Source organism: Pseudorca crassidens, chromosome 3, assembly GCF_039906515.1.
Source record: "Pseudorca crassidens isolate mPseCra1 chromosome 3, mPseCra1.hap1, whole genome shotgun sequence".
In the NCBI taxonomy this organism is placed as follows: Eukaryota; Metazoa; Chordata; class Mammalia; order Artiodactyla; family Delphinidae; genus Pseudorca; species Pseudorca crassidens.
Genome location: NC_090298.1, coordinates 146,076,121 through 146,092,797, shown reverse-complemented (window position 1 = coordinate 146,092,797; position 16,677 = coordinate 146,076,121). Strand labels below are relative to the sequence as shown.

Sequence of the window (16,677 nt, the reverse complement as noted above, 5' to 3'; positions counted from 1 at the left end):
GAATAAAATAATTACGGGGCCACGCAAAGCACGATCAGGGGCTGACTTGCGTGACTCACCTAGGAAAGTATGTGGGGTCTTCCAGGGCTTTTGCTGGAAGTGGGAGGGTGCCCTCTGGTCCCCATGTCTCTCATCCTGGTACCTGCTGCAGGGCTGTGCTGGAGCAAGGAGCCAGGTCCTTTGGGCTGGCTGGTGTGGCTGAGACAGCCGAGACTCTCTTCTCTGAGTCTGACGGCCCATAGTCCCTTCTCCGTACCACAGTCCAAAACGTGAGACTGTGTCACTCTGTTAGTCAAAGGCTCTCAGCTCATTTAGAATGCAGTCCAAGTCCCTGGCTCGGCAGGAAGGCCTGGTGTAGCCTGGCTCTTGACTAGCACACTAACCTTGGGCTCTGCTGCCCCGTCCTTGCCCGCTCTGCTCCAGCCCCAGCGAGCTTCCTGCTGCCCTTGGAACACGCCAAGCATGTCCCCAGCTAAGGGCCTTTGCTGTGTCCTCAGCCTGGGGACGCCCTTCTCCCAGATGTCCCCATGGCTTTTGCTCCCTCGCCGTTCAGTTGTCCCCTTATCAGGGAATTCCTGTCTCTGTCCTCTCGTGGGTATGTTTCTCTTCCTAGCACTTATTGCTACCTGAGGTTCTGGTAAGTATTTAGTTATTCGCTCTCTGTGTCTCCTGTTATAGTGTAAACTCTAAGGCTAGGCCGCTTCAGTCTATTGTGTTCACTGCCGTATCCCCTGCACAGAGCCAGCCACAAACAACGGTTCAGTACATGCTTGGGCCAGTGAATACATGGCTGACCCATGTGTGCGTCCGGGAGTGTAGATGGGACCACTTCCCCGGGGCGGGGGCAAGTGCCTGGCACAGAGCCCAGCACACAGTAGGTACCTGGGCAATCCGTGCTCCCTTCCTCTTCTCCTGTCCTCCTCTCCCATCCTTCCTTCCAGCCAGCCTTGCATCTTGCAACAAGGATACAGTGAGCGACAGGACCAGCTTCCCCGAGGGGCGCTCCCAGCTGGGAAGGGGCATTAATATCTCTGTCTGAACCCCCTGCCCTCTGAGCTCATGTTCCACGACTTCTGTCCCCAGTGAGGAGTGGCCACCCACACGTCGCTGACTCTGCAGCTCAAGTGGCCACATGAGAGATACAGCTAGGATTAAATATAGCTCCCGATCGATCCTATTGATTCTTTCTCTCTTCCTTTCCAGCTCGCCCACGTGGCCTGCGAACCTCCTTGGGGGACTTTAGGAGAAGGGGAACCATGGGCATCTTTGGGGAAAGGCCACAGCGGGTGTGTGTGGGTGTGTGAGGATAGCGATGCTGAAACATCTCCAGAAAGGGCTCCTTCCCCCCACCCCCACTTCTTTCCCTTCCCCTCCCCTCGACCTGGTCCACCTTCAGAGGGGAGGAAGGGAGTATGGTTTGGTGTGACCTCCCAGTGCCTTTTGTGGTAAGGACGTTTCCTCGCCGCAGGATGATGCCTGGAGAGTGGCCAGCAGCCTTGTCAGCACTGGGATTGTAGCGGCTGGCTGGCCGGCTTCTGGCCACCCCGTGCAGGGTCTGGGTACGGCCAGCTCTGCCCAGCCTCTCACTGGCTCCCAGCTCCCCCACTGCTCTCTCAGGTCTTGGGGATTTAACCCCGAGGCTTGGGGGGAAAAGAAACCAATTCTCCTGCTTAGCTTTTTCCAGTTCCCTTTCTCTGGGTCTTCTGTGTCCCTCTTTGTATGTGTCTGTCTGGCTCTCTGTCTGCCTCTTGGTCTTTCCCTGTCGTTTCCTACCCTTCAAACCAAAAGCCTTTAAAGTGACGCTATGGATTGCCCACAGGGAAGCCCAGCTAGGGAATCACACTGGAATCAGTCAATCAATCCATCCATCAAAGTCATTTCTTTTTTCTCTGCCATGGCTGACCTGCCTGATGTCTGTCCTGCTCTGCTCACCTCTGTCTGAATCTGTCTGTCTCAGGCTAGCTCCGGAGTTACTCTGCCTGTGTTCAAATCCTGGTCCTACTGCGTGACTCTGGCAAGTAACTTGACTGCTCAGGGCCTCAGTTTCTTCATCTGTAAAATGGGTGTAATCGTGCCTACCTCATGGGGTTGTTGTGAGCATCTAATGAGACATTCCACATTCAGACTCCAAGCACAGTGCCTGACAGATGGTAAATGCTCAAATAAGTATTAACAGTTTTTGTTTTGTTTTGTTTTTTTAATTGTCATTGTTACTCCATGCATTTAAGAGAAACGGGGAAAAAAAGACAGCATGAGTTCTTATTGAAAGGGCTTTCTTTCCGGCTCCTTTTTCTTCCACTTTCTCTTTTTCCTTTTCTGCTTTCCTCTCTCAATGCTGGAGAAGGGATTGGGTCCTTCGAGCTCCTGGCCCCCAGCCATGGGCAGGCGCTGGGCTTCCGCTCTGTGCTGGGCCCTGGTAAGACTGGCTCTGTGGACTTTGCCTTCAGGGGAGCTGGGTTGTGGAACCCCCCCCATCCTGCACTCACTCACCCTCTGGTGCGTGCAGCCTTTCCTTCTAGTCAAAACCAGATCTGAAGTCATTTCATGCCTCTCTGGCTGCGGTTTGAACCCAGACTTGGGTGCTCCTGTGGGCTCCCCCACCTCCCAGAATCAGCTCGAAGGTATTTTCCTCAGGGTGACCGTTGGCACCCCTTCCTCCCTCAAGGTCATTTGGAAGCGGAGCTGAGGAGGGATGGGCCCCAACCTTTGGCTCTTTGGGCACCCCAACCCACAGACCTCTGCCTCAAGAAGGTGAGGTCAAGTGAAGACCTTCTCTGCCTGCCTTTGGTGTTCGTTCACTCACTAACTCCCCCAGGAAAGGGACTGGCGTGGAGGAGTAGTGACCGGTGGGGGAGACAGGCTAAGACCCAGACTTCCGTGTTAGCCTGCCTGGGTTTGAATCCTGCCTGCGTTTTAACTTCATCCCTGTCTGACCTTGGGACTCAATTTTCTCACCTGTAAAATGGGGATAATAAAAAAATAGTTCTAATCTCCTGGAATTGTTGTAAGGATGGGTGGGTAGGAGCTCAGAGTTCTAGTGAGTGGCAGGAGTGACACGGTGGGGTGGGTGGGTAGAGGGAAGAGTTGCTAAGGGCATTGACCTGGAATCAGAGACTTGGTTTGAACTTCTACCCTGCTTTTACTACCTGTGTACCATTAGGCAAGTCCCTTTACCTCCCTGAATCTCATTTGCTTTAACTTTTAAGTAGCTTTATTCATACCTACCTCACCAAGCCCTTTATGCACTTACTAAAATTTACTTATTGGTCATTTGCTGTGAGCCAGGTATGGGCTAGGTGCTAGAAACCACAGTGGTGAATGAGACAGTTAAGGGCCTGCCTTCATGGAGCTTACCTTCCAGTGGATAGAGACAGACAATAGAAAAGGTAGCAAATAAAACAACTTGGGGAAGAGCTCTGAGGAAAATGGAGCGGGGCTGGGGGCTTCCCTGGTGGTGCAGTTCGCCTGCCGATGCAAGGGACGCGGGTTCGTGACCCGGTCTGGGAGGATCCCACATGCTGCGGAGCGGCTGGGCCCGTGAGCTGTGGCCGCTGGGCCTGCGCGTCCAGAGCCTGTGCTCCTCAGCGGGAGAGGCCACAACAGTGAGAGGCCCGCGTGCCGCAAAAAAAAAAAAAAAAGAAAGAAAATGGAGCAGGGGGTGGCTAGAGCTGAACTGGGAGGATAGTACAACATGGGACAGCATGGCCGGGGAAGGCCTCTCTGAGGAGGTGGCATCTGAGCTGAGATGTCAACCTAGGAAGTGAGAAGCCACTATGGGAAGCTCTGGGCAAAGCAATCTCCAGGCAGAGGAAAAGTGCAAAGGCCCTGAGGTGGGAGTGTGCTTAGTGTCTTAGAGCAGGAACAGTAAGGAGGCTTGTGTGGCTGGAGGGCGGTGAGGGAGGGAGGGAGGTGGGAGCAGGCAGCAGGGGCCAGACCACGTGCCCCTTCCGGTCCCCGTAAAGAGTCTGGATTTTTAGTGGGTTGGAGATCCGCAGGAGGCTTTAGCAGGGACGAGGCACAATGAATTTTATATTTTAAAAGGATCCCTCTGGCTGCTGTGTAGAGAAGAGACTGCTGGGGACAAGAGTGGCAGAGAGAGGATGGGGGCATGCCAGGGTGGTGAGGGGCGAGATACCATCCTCAACCCCTTCCGCCTGGCCTGGGACAGACACGAGCACGGAACTGAGCGGAGATGAGGTTGCTAGCTCCTGAGAGCTGCATCCTGGGGGCTTGGGGCTTGAGTCAAGAGAAGGGGGAGCGTGATGCTGAGGACCAGGCAGGCTCTGGGGCAAACCTGGTCTGAGCGGGCGGAGCCTCTCTTTGTGTCTTTCTGAGAAATGCTGCTGCTATTACTCCCCAAAGACTTTACATAATCCTGGCCCGGCTTGCTCCTCATTATGTCATGTGCTGAGTGGAGTCTAGGTCACTCCATGGCTTGTTGCAGTCGGGGAAGAACAGACTTCTGGCTCCCTGGGCACAGAGGCTGGTGCAGACCCTGCCCTCGCTGGGGTGAGGGAGACTGGCTCGCAGGGGTGGAGGTGCGGTCCAGCCCCTGCCCCAGGCCCTTTGGATGGCTTAGGCAGGAGCCAGGGCTTCCTGAGATGGGCTGTGGTTAATGAGAGATGGGGGTTGTGCTTTGAGCCAAGTCTCCCCAGAGCTGGGGGCCCTCCTCTGGGACCCAGGCCCCAGCAGGGAAGAGCCAGGCAGACCTGACGTCAGCCCTTCCTGCGGGGTTGCTTCTCTGAACCTCAGTTTCCTACACTGTAAAAAGGGGACAAAGGTACCCAAGCTCGTGGGGATATGTGACGTTAGCAGGCTCACGTGGGAGCCAGATCCAGCGTGTAGTAGGAGCTCTTCTGAGGACAGAGGCCCAGCCATGTGCTGGGGGAGGGCAGACAGAGCAGTTTTCCCCTTGGACTCACTTGGAGTTGCCTGGGCCCCAGCCCTGTGGCCTCACCCTCTTCTTAGGGTTTCCCATGCCTGCCCCTCTCCAATGCCAGAGACATTCAGGATAGGGTCAAGCCCCATTCCCACTGCGTGGGTAAGGAAACTGGAGCTCAGAAGGGTGTGTGGCTTACTCAGGGTCACACCCCCAGGATGGCAATTCCAGAAATGGAATCAGACCCCATGAATCCCAGTCTAAGGCATTTTCTGATGCACTCACAGTGTGGGGTGCCTGCGACCCTGGAGGATGCTGAGGAAGTTCAGGACAGAGGGCACACTTTGGGGAGGCAAGTTCTGCTCCACCTCTGCCCTTTTACACACGTCTGATTTTTTTTCCACTACTTTTTTTTTTTTTTTTTTGGTCTGGGAAAACAGTTTTGTTTTGCAGTTATTAGGAAACTTAAACAATAATTACTGAGCTGCCCCTACCCAGCCTCTGAGAACAGGGTGCTAGGCCCTTTACAGCATCATTTTATATAATCGTCACCATAACTGTTGAAGATTGGAGATGACTATTCCCATTTTACAGATGAAGAAACTGAGGCCCAAGGTCATACAGTGACCAGTGGGGCCAGGGATTCCTATCCATATCTGTGCATTTCAAAGCTCTCACCTATCCCCTTATACATGCTACCTTCGTCAGAAGCTCCTAGAGTTGGGGACCCTCCTGACCCCCCAACAACCCCCATCCCGTGTGGGGCCTGAGCTTTGTGAGGAGATACAGAAAGCATGTCCCAGAGCTGCTGTGATGTTTGGCCCTTGGTTCCCAGGGACCAAGCTAAGAGGAGAGTTAATGGGGAATTTGAGTTAAGGGGAACAGGGAACATGAAGGGCTTGTAACCCCCTATCTCAGTGTTGGTTAATATTCTCAACTCAGTGGTTTACTAGGGATGGGGGAAGGTGGAGAGAAGAATGTGCCCCCCACCCTTGTTCCTAGAATTACTAAATTCTTGTTAGATCTTTAAATTTTATGTAAATTCTTCTTTTTTTCCTTGGAAAGGTGGGTATCATATTTTAATTAGTAGTGGTGTCAAAGGAAGGCTAGATTAATTATTGGAAATCCTGAGTTCCAGATGGTTTTAATTTTCACAGCAGGGCACCAGGGTATATATTTAACCTTTTTTTTTTTATTAAAATCATACCTAGTGTATTTTAGGGGCACTGAGGTACACTCTTTGTGGCTCCAAGGATACTGTGTTTAGGGCTATGATTTTTGTTATTGAGAAGCAAGTCCCTTGTCACTGAAATAAAAATTTTGTGGGTGAGGGAGGGGCAGGTGCTGGGAAGCAAAGAGTCAGGGGAGGGAGGGTGAGAATGGGGGGTACGTCATAGGCAAAGAAGGGGGTGGTGGTGGTGGGAAATCCAGGCTCAGGGATTCAGGTTCAGAGAGGGCACATGACCTGCCAAAGTCACACAGCACCTTACTGGGGAGAAAATGTGGACTGGCAGAGGGACAGGGAGGGGTCTCACAGTATGCCTAATCAAGAGACAGTCACCCTTTGGCCACTTGAGGTCCTTGTTTAGTCAGGCCTTTGGGGATCAGCTCTGGACACCCCCATCCTGAGGGAGGCTCTGTGGAGCATAGATGGTTTAGCATGGGGCCTCCCACTCCTCACCAGGGGGTACTGGGTCCTGGTTGGGACTTCCGGGCTCCTGGGAGGTAGTTATTCTTCAGCCTTGGTGGCCTTGATTGAGGAAGGTGAAATATTATGCAGATAGCCTCCCTTCCCCAGGGACTGGAAACACCCCTCCCTGACCCTTCCCCACTTCAAGTGGCCAGGGCACTCCCTCACCCATATCCCCAGAGGGGAGGGGACTCTCCAGCTGTTGTTTTCCCTGGAGGAAGGGGCCTGTGACCTAAATTTTGGAGGAAGCAGCTTGGCATTCCACAAGGCAAGGTGTGTGTGTGTGTGTTTTGTGTGCGTGTGTGTGTGTGTGTGTGTGTGTGTGTGTGGTGTGCATGCCTGTGTGAGCTCACGTGCCTCTGAATGTCTGACCCCTTAGTCCAGAGACTGCTGCTTTTCTGGGGTTATTTGTGTGGCTGTCTGTCCTGCCTTGGGGAAGGGTATTGGCGGAGGAGGGGAAGTGGATGATGAGGAGAGGAGAAGGCACACTGGTCTTCAGCCACAAGGGGCGATCTGGGTCCCAAGTGGAGTCAAGAGAGGCTGGGAGTCGGGGAACAGGTGTCAGACAGCTTCTCTCCCTGCCTAAGGGGCAGGGTGCTCCCGAGTGACCTGTCAGAGGCATCCCCCATGCCTGATTTTGGGGCAGTGGGAGGTCCAGGGACAGGGTCAGGGATCATGTCGCTGAGTCTTTAGGCCAGCCATTGCCCCTGGTAAAAAAATGTGTCTTGTTCTCCTTCTGCCTTTCGAAGCCCAGCTCCTAGTGGAGACAGATACCTTCGGTAGTCAAGTCCGGATCAAGGGCAAGGAGACGGAATTCTACCTGTGTATGAACCGGAAAGGCAAGCTTGTGGGGAAGGTAAGTGATGGTCTAGATTGGGTGGGTCCCCCGGCAGCTCTGGGTAGCTGGAACAGTGCGTCCAGGGCCCTATCATTCCCAAATGGAAAACAGGCCCCATGAATGTGTGTGTGTGTGTGCGCGCACGTGTGTGTGTGAAAGAAGTCCCAGGGACTTCTCTGTCCCCGCACCTGCAGCCTGCCAGGCCGAGGTATCTGTGGCTGTGACTTTGGTGAGCACGCAGGGCCCTGATCTCTCCTGGTGGATGTGGAGCTCTGGCTTGCTTGGTAGTGGGAGAATCCTCGAGGGGTTCTGAGGCTCCCTGCCTGAATGTACCTGATGTCTGGGAACAGGGAACCATTAGGCCAAGGGCAGGGGCTGCAGCACTGTTTTAACAATCACCAGGGGTTTTACGACTCCTCAAAGCAGCGCCTCTGGAACCCAGCAGCCTCGTCAGCTCTGGGCCTCATGATTCTAGCATTTCAGGAAGATTTTATTACTTTGGAATAGGCAAGAGAGCTGCATGTAACAAATTAGGGCAGGGGTGGGGTGTGGACCCACGTGCCAGGGGTTCTGAGCCTCCACTGATGCTGCGTTTTGATGCTGCCCCCCTTTTTCCTAGTGTCTGTTTGTGAAGTTCATACACTTGCTTCCTTTGGATGTTCCAGTGGAAAGCATTACTGGTGGTAGCTCTATAGTGGCATGCTCCATGTTCCCTTCTCTCTGCAGGGACCCGACTCACCCCCTATCCAGTTTGTATATTGGAGGGGGCTGTGGCTTCTGCTGGACAGGTGGAGTGGGGGGTGGAAGGTAGACCCAGATTCCAAGGAGGATGGCTTCTTCTACTTGGCGGCAAAGACCTTAGGGGATGATTTGCATTTATTACACCTTGTTGGGGGGAAGGAAGCATGACCTCAACTCCTGTTTAAGCCATGGTTTTGACTTCCTGAATCCCTCAATTCTTATCCTTCTCCCCTCCGCCATTCCCAAGTGCCTGTAGAGAAGGTAACAGGCCGGGGACCTGTTACCTGGCTGGACAGAGCCAGGGTACTGTTGCTTATTATTTGTTAATAATGCCTCTGTTAATTGAGCACCTGCTTTCTGCCGGGCACTGAGCAAAAATGCTCCAAAATAATCCCAAGGGGTTGGTACCGCCACCATCCCCATTTCCCAGATGAGAAAGCTGAGGCTTGGCCACATCCGGGCACTTGTCCCAGGTCCCACGCTAGAGGTAGGCGGGCTTCAAAGCCCGGTTTGGAAGGCCAAGGAGTCCAGCAGCACTGCCCACACCGACTGGAGCTTCTCAAAGAGCAAAATAATAGTAATCCATGTAGCGCCGCCCCGGGATGCCAAGGAGTGGTTTTAATTAGTGATTCACTTTCCGCGTCCCGAGGCCGGCCCGCCGGCCAGCGAGGGGGTCCGGGGCAGGGGCGGCGGGCAGGCCGGGCGCCGGGTGCCCTGGCCTGGCCGTGCGTTTCCTGTGGCGGCGCGGCAAGCACCGCGTCAGGCGCTTTGTTCTCCTGCCCGCCTGGGCCGCCTCCCAGGCCCAACCTGCTTGCAGTTGTGGGCCCGGCTTTCTCCCCCCAACCTTTTTTGTTTTTCTTTTTAAAGGAGGGGCCGCGCTGCAGCCCGCCGTGCCCAGTGCCTGCGCGCCCCTCCCTCCCCGTCTACGCGGTTCCCGGCATCTTGACCCCAGGAGGGCCGTCTTGGGGTCAAAAGAACAGCCCCGTCCCTTCGGGCTGCTCCCCGCCGCCGGCCGCCCTCCGCCCGCCCGCCGGCTGGCCGCTGAGTCACCGCTTCCACAGGAGCCGGCTCTGATTTCCTGCCCCCTCGCCCTCTCTCCCGTCATTAATATTGGGGATGGTTCAGCTGGCGGCGAGGCTCCGCGTAGCCCAGGGAGGCTCGCCCCCGCCCGCCCCCTCCTCTCCCCTCCCCTCGCTCCGCCCCGCTTGCTGCAGCTCCCCCCATCATCCCTTTCCGGTCTTCTGGGCTGACCTGGGAGGCTCCAAGGGCGCCCCACCAACCCACCGCACCCTAGTCCTGACTTTGCCCTGGGCAGGTCCCCCTGTTGGCCTCTGCCTAGCCCAGCGCCCCTCACTCTCTGGCTCCTGCAGCTGGAACCCCGGGCCCTTGGGTTGCTGTTTCATCACAGACGCCCCAGCCAGTCAGACCCCGGTCCTGGAATTACTCTTGATAGCTGGTGTGTCTGCTGCTTCCCTAACTCCTGCCTCTGTTCTGGCCTCATACCTTCTGGGGAATAATGTCCCTCAGCGGCCTCAGGCTCCACCTCCAGGCCTTTCCCCGGTGCCCACCCTCAGCTTTCTAAAGCACAAAAGGGATCAGGTCTTCCCCACCCTCTGCCCCCAGCTCAGCTCAGAACCAGCCCCTGGGTCCTCACCACCTACCCGAGAAAGGCTACACTCCTCGGGGAGAGCTTCCCCGCCCTCATGGTCCTCATGTCGCGGACACATGGCACTGCCAGCCTCTGCTCCCTGAGGGGCCTTCAGGCTTTGTGCGTGCCGAACCCTCTGCCAGGACTGCCCTTCCCTTGACTGTCCGCCCGAGTTCTGGCTCATCCTGCCGTAGCCTCTGGCTTCACTGACTGCTCAGTCCGCGCACCCGCCCTGAAGCCCATAGCCCGTCACACAGCTGTCTCTCTCCGTTCTGCTAACCTGGGTTGTCACTGTCTGTCTTCGTGCCTGCATCCCCCTGCTGCATCCAGTTGTGGGTCCATCCATCATGTTCTTGTACCTGCCCAAAGGGCTGCAGGGGCACCAAAGAAATAGAAATGCGGGTGCTTGCTTTCTGAGGATGGGCTCTTAACCTACGGCCAGAATTAGCCACATGAGGCCCAGGAATCCAAGTGCCCTGACCTCACTGAGCCTCAGTGTCCTCACCTGTAAAATGGAAAGATACCACTGGCACTTAGTAGGCACTTACTTGTTAAACATGAGTTACCTTCCTCTTTGAGGCCGGGTCCTTCACCTGTGGGACTCCTTGACCTCAGCTTAGGCTCTGGCTCCTTTGGCTCGAGAGGATAGCTTCCTTGGATGGTCTTGACCCTGGGTGTCAATCTTCTACATCTCTGGCCACAGCTGGATGCATCTCCTGAGCCCCCAGCAGAGCCTTTGCCAATGTTCCAGACCCTTGGCTGTGCTACTCCCTCTGCTGCATTGTACCCATCATATACCAGAGCTCTTCTCCCCCTCTTCTCCTTGCCACCTCTCTGGACCCCACGTCCACCTGACCTAGGAGATAGTACTTCCTTTCATTCCATAAAGAGTTGTTGAGTGTCAAACACTATGTACTAGGCAGTTTTTCCCCATTTGTGGAGATTCAACCCAGACGGATTTTTCTCATCTGCCTCCTCCTGTGTGATTACCGGTGTGTCCTCTTTGGGGCAACATAGGGCCCCAGACCCTTTCAGGGCAGAGGGTACCCTGCCTACCACTGTATCTTTGTGAAGACTGCTTTGGTTGGAAGTGACTGAAACCCAATTCAAAATGCCTTTAAGCATAAAAGGACTTTTTTGCCTATGTAACTAAAAACGTCCAGGGGGTAGTTCTAGTTTCAAGGAAGACTAGATCTAGGGGCCAAATGATGTGATCAGGATTCAGTCTTCAGGTCAAATAGAAGGAATAGGACTCCAGTTTGGAAAGAAGGAGGTTGGAGGTGGCAGAGGGGGAGAGATGATCAAATTCTACTAAATCACCAAGGTTCTGGGATGGGCTCTTCACTTACTCTCTAAATATTGATGATCTGCCTTGCCTGAACTGATTGAGTCAGCATTTTCAGAGGCGAGGCCCGTGCATATGTGTTTTTTAAAATCTCTGCAGGCCGTAAGCAGGGTTATAGAGGTACTCAGCAGAGGTGAGGGTCAAGCCCTGGGACAGCCTACTGTTAGTTTCTTATCCACTGGGTCTGAGTTCATCGTGGGGAACTTGTGACCATCATAGGCCCCATGGCTCCTCCCAAGGGGCTCCTGACCTCTGGAGTGTCGGGAATCTCGGCCTGAAGCCCAGATCCTCAACCCAGACGTGAATGAGCACGTGTGCCAGGCAGTGTGCTGGCCCTTGAACCTCCGAGTTCTTGCTTCATGCCCACGGTGGCTCTGTGGGCCTGGGGGAGGGGAGGCGTTTTGACGGGCAGCGCCCACTCTTCCATACCCTTTCTCCTCGTGGGCCTGTCTGGCGCTAGACAGCAGAGACGCGAGCTACAGGTGGCAAACGCAGGTTCAAATCCTGGCTCTGCCACTTAACAAGCTCCGTGACCTTGGGAAAGCCATTTTTGCCTCTTTGAACTGTTTTCTTCTACCAGGTAGAGTCTACCTTAGCAAGTGATGAGGATTAAATGAGACAATGCATGTGGAAATGTCTGGCCTGTAGTTGGCGATCAATAAATTCTGAATGATTGAGTGAATGGATGAGGAGGGAGACCAAGGCTGGCAGGCAGAGAGCTCCAGCCCTCTGCTCACTCTTCTCGGCACATCCCCCAGAGGAGGGGCCTCTCATAGCTCATGACTGTCTCTGGAACATTCGTAAGAGATCCAGGAGGCGGAGTCCGTTTTCTTTTGGAGGAAAACCCATTCATGTGTCAACCCCACCATTTCTATCCCAGCAGAACTCTCATCCATTTAACCACAAATGCTCTGGGCACCCCTGTCTTGGGCTAAGATTTGTGCTGAGCCAGGAGAGCAACTGAGAAGCAGTCCTGACCTCCTGAAGCTCTTGGGTTGATGAAGAGGCAGGCAGATACAGAATTGCTCTGTTGGGGGGCGGCGGGAGAAGGAATGGGTGTCGAGGGGTTTCGGAAGATGGAGTATGTGAGTTCAATAAAGCCTGGTGCTTAAATGGAGTCTTGAAGGAAGAGGAGGAAATGCCCAGGGAGCTAGATGGCAGTCAGGGAAGGCTTCCCAGGGGAGGTGGTTACTGAACTGAGCCTTGAAGGTTGAAAGCAGTTTTCCAGGCAGATGTTCTAGGGTGGGAAAACAGCCACGGTGTAGCCTTTATTCAGTTTGCTCTGACTGTTCCATGGAAACCAGCCAAGGGACCTGGACTCAGGTTGGATAGGCAGCTTCCAGAATTTTTCATGGGGGGCCCAGAGCCCAGAGCCCACTCCTTCCTATCAGCCTTGCACATATGCCCGGCTTCCCTCACAATAGTCCCTCACTCCTCACCCAGTCCCTAATGTCCTCTGGGTCCTGTGTGTGTCTCCCAGGCCCTACCCCCCTGCCCACTCTGCTGCCTCCTCAAAAGATCTCTCCTCCAGAGAATGTTTTCTTACCCTGCCTGTCCCGTTCTGCGAAGTTCAGCACTTTGTCTGCAGGGCCCAAGCTTGCCCTCTGCTCAAAGGTGAACGTTCCTGGAAGCTCCGGCCCGTTTTCCACTTCAAACAAAAGGCTGGAACTCGCACCTCAGTCTCCACGCACAGCCAGACCGCTGGGCTTCCAACTTGGCCTGGCATCCGTCTGTAACGAGGAGTGGGCCCGGCCTAAATTTGGAGATGTTAGCTGGAAACTCAAGTGCTGCTAATTCAGGCCTTCCAACTTTGTGTGTTTCCCACTCTTCCACACAGAGCAACTCGACTTTCTCAAGGAGGAGATTCAAAGCCTGCTTCGCACCACTCTTTGTCCAGATCCAAGGAGGGAGGCCAGACTGTCCGAACCACCTGCTCTTCAGGAATAATTTAACATGTTCCTACTGTGTGCCAGGCTCGTTGATAAGCGTCATTCCTCATTACATCTCTGTGGCGCAGGAGTCGTTTTCCCTCTTTGATCCAGGCGAGGAATCCAAAGTTTAGAGTGGAATTAACTAGCCTGAGGTCACATAAGGAAGTGCTAGAGTGGATTCAACTTCTGACTCTGAATCTAGTGCTCCTTGCCTAGCATAGTCTCCCAGGGAGCTCACCTGGGACCCTGAAATCTCAGAACCACGGCTACAGGCTTTGAAGTTTGGCCATGCCCAAACTCTTATTTTTAGAGGCTCCCACCACTCTTCACACCAAACATTAAGAGGTACCGCATCACACATGTAATGGAATTTATATTTAACTATATAACAGTGGAGTTGATTGGCAGTTGAGTAGTTGGCTTCATCTCAGGTTTAGCGCACATCACTTGGGACTCCTTTGTGTTGCATGTGGTAGGACACTCTCAACTGTTTTTAAAGGACATGAGATATTGTTAGCCCACATAACAGTGAGGTAACTTGAACCTCAGATGCAGCTCGGTCCAGAAGCTAAAAGATGTGAGGAGGACGCGGTTTCTGTCATTCTCTTCCTCTCGGCTTTCCTTGCTCCAAGCTGGCTTTGTCGTCAGACAGAATTTCCCCTCATGGTGGTACAATGGCTGCCTTAGCTTCAGCATTACGTGTTTCCCAAGTGTAAATCGGCCTGTGATTTTTGGGGATTACGTACACAAGGGTCTCGAGGAACGCTGATTGGATGGCTCAGGCCACGTGCTGTGCTCTGCACTGGTCATGGGAAATAACGTTTCGAGTGGTCGGGTCTAGGTCTCTTGTTCTAGTAGAGCTGAGGTGGAAGCCCCTGGTTACAGTGCGGAGAGTGGAAGAGATGGATCCCTGAGTGGTAATGGGAGGATGTTACCTAACTGGTGAGCAGGGAAGGATGCAGGGGCTAGTATGACAAATCCACTCCATAGATCCAGGGAGTGAAATTGCTGAGGCCAAAGCTTGGGTCAGGCCCTCTCTACTCCACGACCCCAAGCCTTGGCCACCTGCTCATGCCCTCTCTACGTAGCCCTGTCCCTTGTGCCCGCCCTCCCCCTTCTCACCTCCTCCTCTCTCTTCCCGCAGCCCGATGGCACCAGCAAAGAGTGTGTGTTCATCGAGAAGGTCCTGGAGAACAATTACACAGCCCTGATGTCGGCCAAGTACTCTGGCTGGTACGTGGGCTTCACCAAGAAGGGGCGGCCACGGAAGGGCCCCAAGACCCGGGAGAACCAGCAGGACGTCCACTTCATGAAGCGCTACCCCAAGGGACAGGCAGAGCTGCAGAAGCCCTTCAAGTACACCACAGTGACCAAGCGGTCCCGGCGGATCCGCCCCACACACCCCGGCTAGGCTGGCCCCACTGTGGCCCCGCCAGGCTTCCCCAGCCCACACTCACACTCACAGAGAACTGCAATCAGAGGAATATTTTTACATGAAAAATAAGGAAGAATTTCTATTTTTGTATATTGTGTTTAAAAGAAGACAAAAAACTGAACCAAAATTCTTGGGGGAGGGGAGCGATAAGGATTTTATTGTTGACTTGAAACTCCCTATGACAAAAGACTCACACCAAGGGACTGTTGTCAGCACACAGGTGCTTGTGTCTCTCTAGGAACAGACAACTCTAAACTTGTCCCCAGAGGAGGACTTGAATGAGGAAAACGACACTCTGAGAAACCAAAGTCCTTTTTCCCAAAGGTTCTGAAAGCAAAAAAAAAAAAAAAAAAGAAAGAAAGAAAGACAAAAAAAAGACAAAAAAAGCAAAAAAAAAAAAAAAAAACAAAAAAGAGAGAAAAACAAAGAGAAAGTAGTATCCCCTCACCCCCAACATACTCCCCCCTCTTTCCCAATCCCCTGTCCCTGCCCCAGACTCCCAACAAAAATCGCTCTCTGGTTTGCAGTCATTTATTTATTGTCTGCTGCAAGCTGCCCTGAGACACCGCGCAGGGAAGGTGTGCCCCTCGGAATTCTCGGCGCCTCGACTTCCGACGACAGACGGCCTCGTCCAATCATGGTGACCCTGCATTGCTCACAGTTCTGGAGGATGCTGCTATCAACCTTCCATGACTCACGTGACCTAGTACACCAATGAATAAGGGAATATTTTAAAACCAGCTATATTATATATATTATATATATATAAGCTATTTATTTCACCTCTCTGTATATTGCAGTTTCATGAACCAAGTATTACTGCCTCAACAATTAAAAACAATCGACAAATTATTTAAAAAACCATGAGGCGAGTGGTGGCCGGGGGCAGGGCTCAGGTGCCCTTTGTGTTTCATTCTTCTCAGTCTGAGGTCATTGGGCTGAGAGCTGGGGCCTTGCTTATTCATTCATTCATTCATTCATTCATTCATTCGACATGGGCTATGCTCCAGGCACTGTTGTAGGCACTGAGAATGCAGCCTTAAACAAAGCAGATGGAAACCCTTGCCTCCAGAAAGATTAAATTCCAGCGAGTCATGATTCAGTGGTTTACTCAGTCATATGTTCACATGCATATGCTCTCACATACATTTACTCTGCACCTCCTATGTTCCAAGGCCTTTCAAGGCCCTGGGGATTTATCAAAGAACACAAGAAAAAAAAATCCCAGCCCGCAGGGAACTTCACTTATAGTAATTCTCTTGATAGCAATGATTCTCTGCTTCATCCACTGACTTATTAGTGGAATCACTTATTCAACATATATTTATTTAGCCCTTACTAAATGCCAGGCACCCTTTTAGGTATTGAAAATTCATCAAAGAACAAAACAGACAAAAAAAAAGAATCATGCTTCATGGAATTTGCAGTCTAGGGATTATTGATTGAGTCATTTGTGGAGTCGACACCTGGGTTTTGCCAGGCACAGGCTGAACAAGGCAGTGGTGGTCCCCACTCTCCTTCTTCGGGTGGTGGAGGGGGTCAGAGGGCCCAGGTCAGGAGGGGACCTGGTGTTTCTCTCCTCAGACTCTCGCGGGCTGGAGCACGAGAAGTGTGTTTGGCATCGTGAACTTCCAGGGGCCTTTTCTCCTACGTCTTCTTTCCTAGGGCCTGCCCCAGGATGTGGAGGTGGAAAGCAGATCGGGCTTGAGGTTGATTGAGGCAAAGGTGCCTCTTATAAGGGTCCTGCTGCTGTCACCTGCCTCCCTTGAAAACGCCGCTTGCCAAGAATGGCCAGAAGAGGTCCCCCGTGAGGCCCTACGGAGAACGAAGGGGCAGGCCTGGGGGGTGGCGTGGGGGACAGTAGCACCTTCTCTGCGGAGAGCTCCGGGACAGGGATGGAGCTTGGCTTCTTCCAAGCTCCCTCTATGACCTGCCTCTGAGCTCAGGCCAAGCACTGGTTCTATCTTTCTTTATCCCTGGGCCCCATCCTGCGTCCTGTGTGTCTGTGGCTCGCCCTCCTGCCTGTCACATCACATCTCCTGAGGGCTTCGTGAAGCCCTTTCAGGGGCACAATCTCATTGTGACCTCCTGATAACTTGCGAAGAAGGTACTATCATTATCCCCATTTTATAGGTGAGGAAAAGTTTGTCTGCTTCCCTGAGGTCATGGA

The 16,677-nt window shown here is 53.3% G+C and overlaps 1 protein-coding gene across 1 annotated transcript in view; it reads left to right on the top strand.

The window, feature by feature from the left end:
- Positions 1–15,371, top strand: part of FGF18 (fibroblast growth factor 18) — a 35,212-nt gene extending 19,841 nt beyond the window's left edge. Inside the window, exons 4-5 of the mRNA XM_067730153.1 lie at positions 7,319–7,425; positions 14,217–15,371. Coding sequence (XP_067586254.1) covers positions 7,319–7,425; positions 14,217–14,483 — 374 coding nt within the window. The 3' untranslated portion in view covers positions 14,484–15,371. The remainder of the gene's footprint in view (positions 1–7,318; positions 7,426–14,216) is intronic.
- Positions 15,372–16,677: the final 1,306 nt, after the last annotated feature.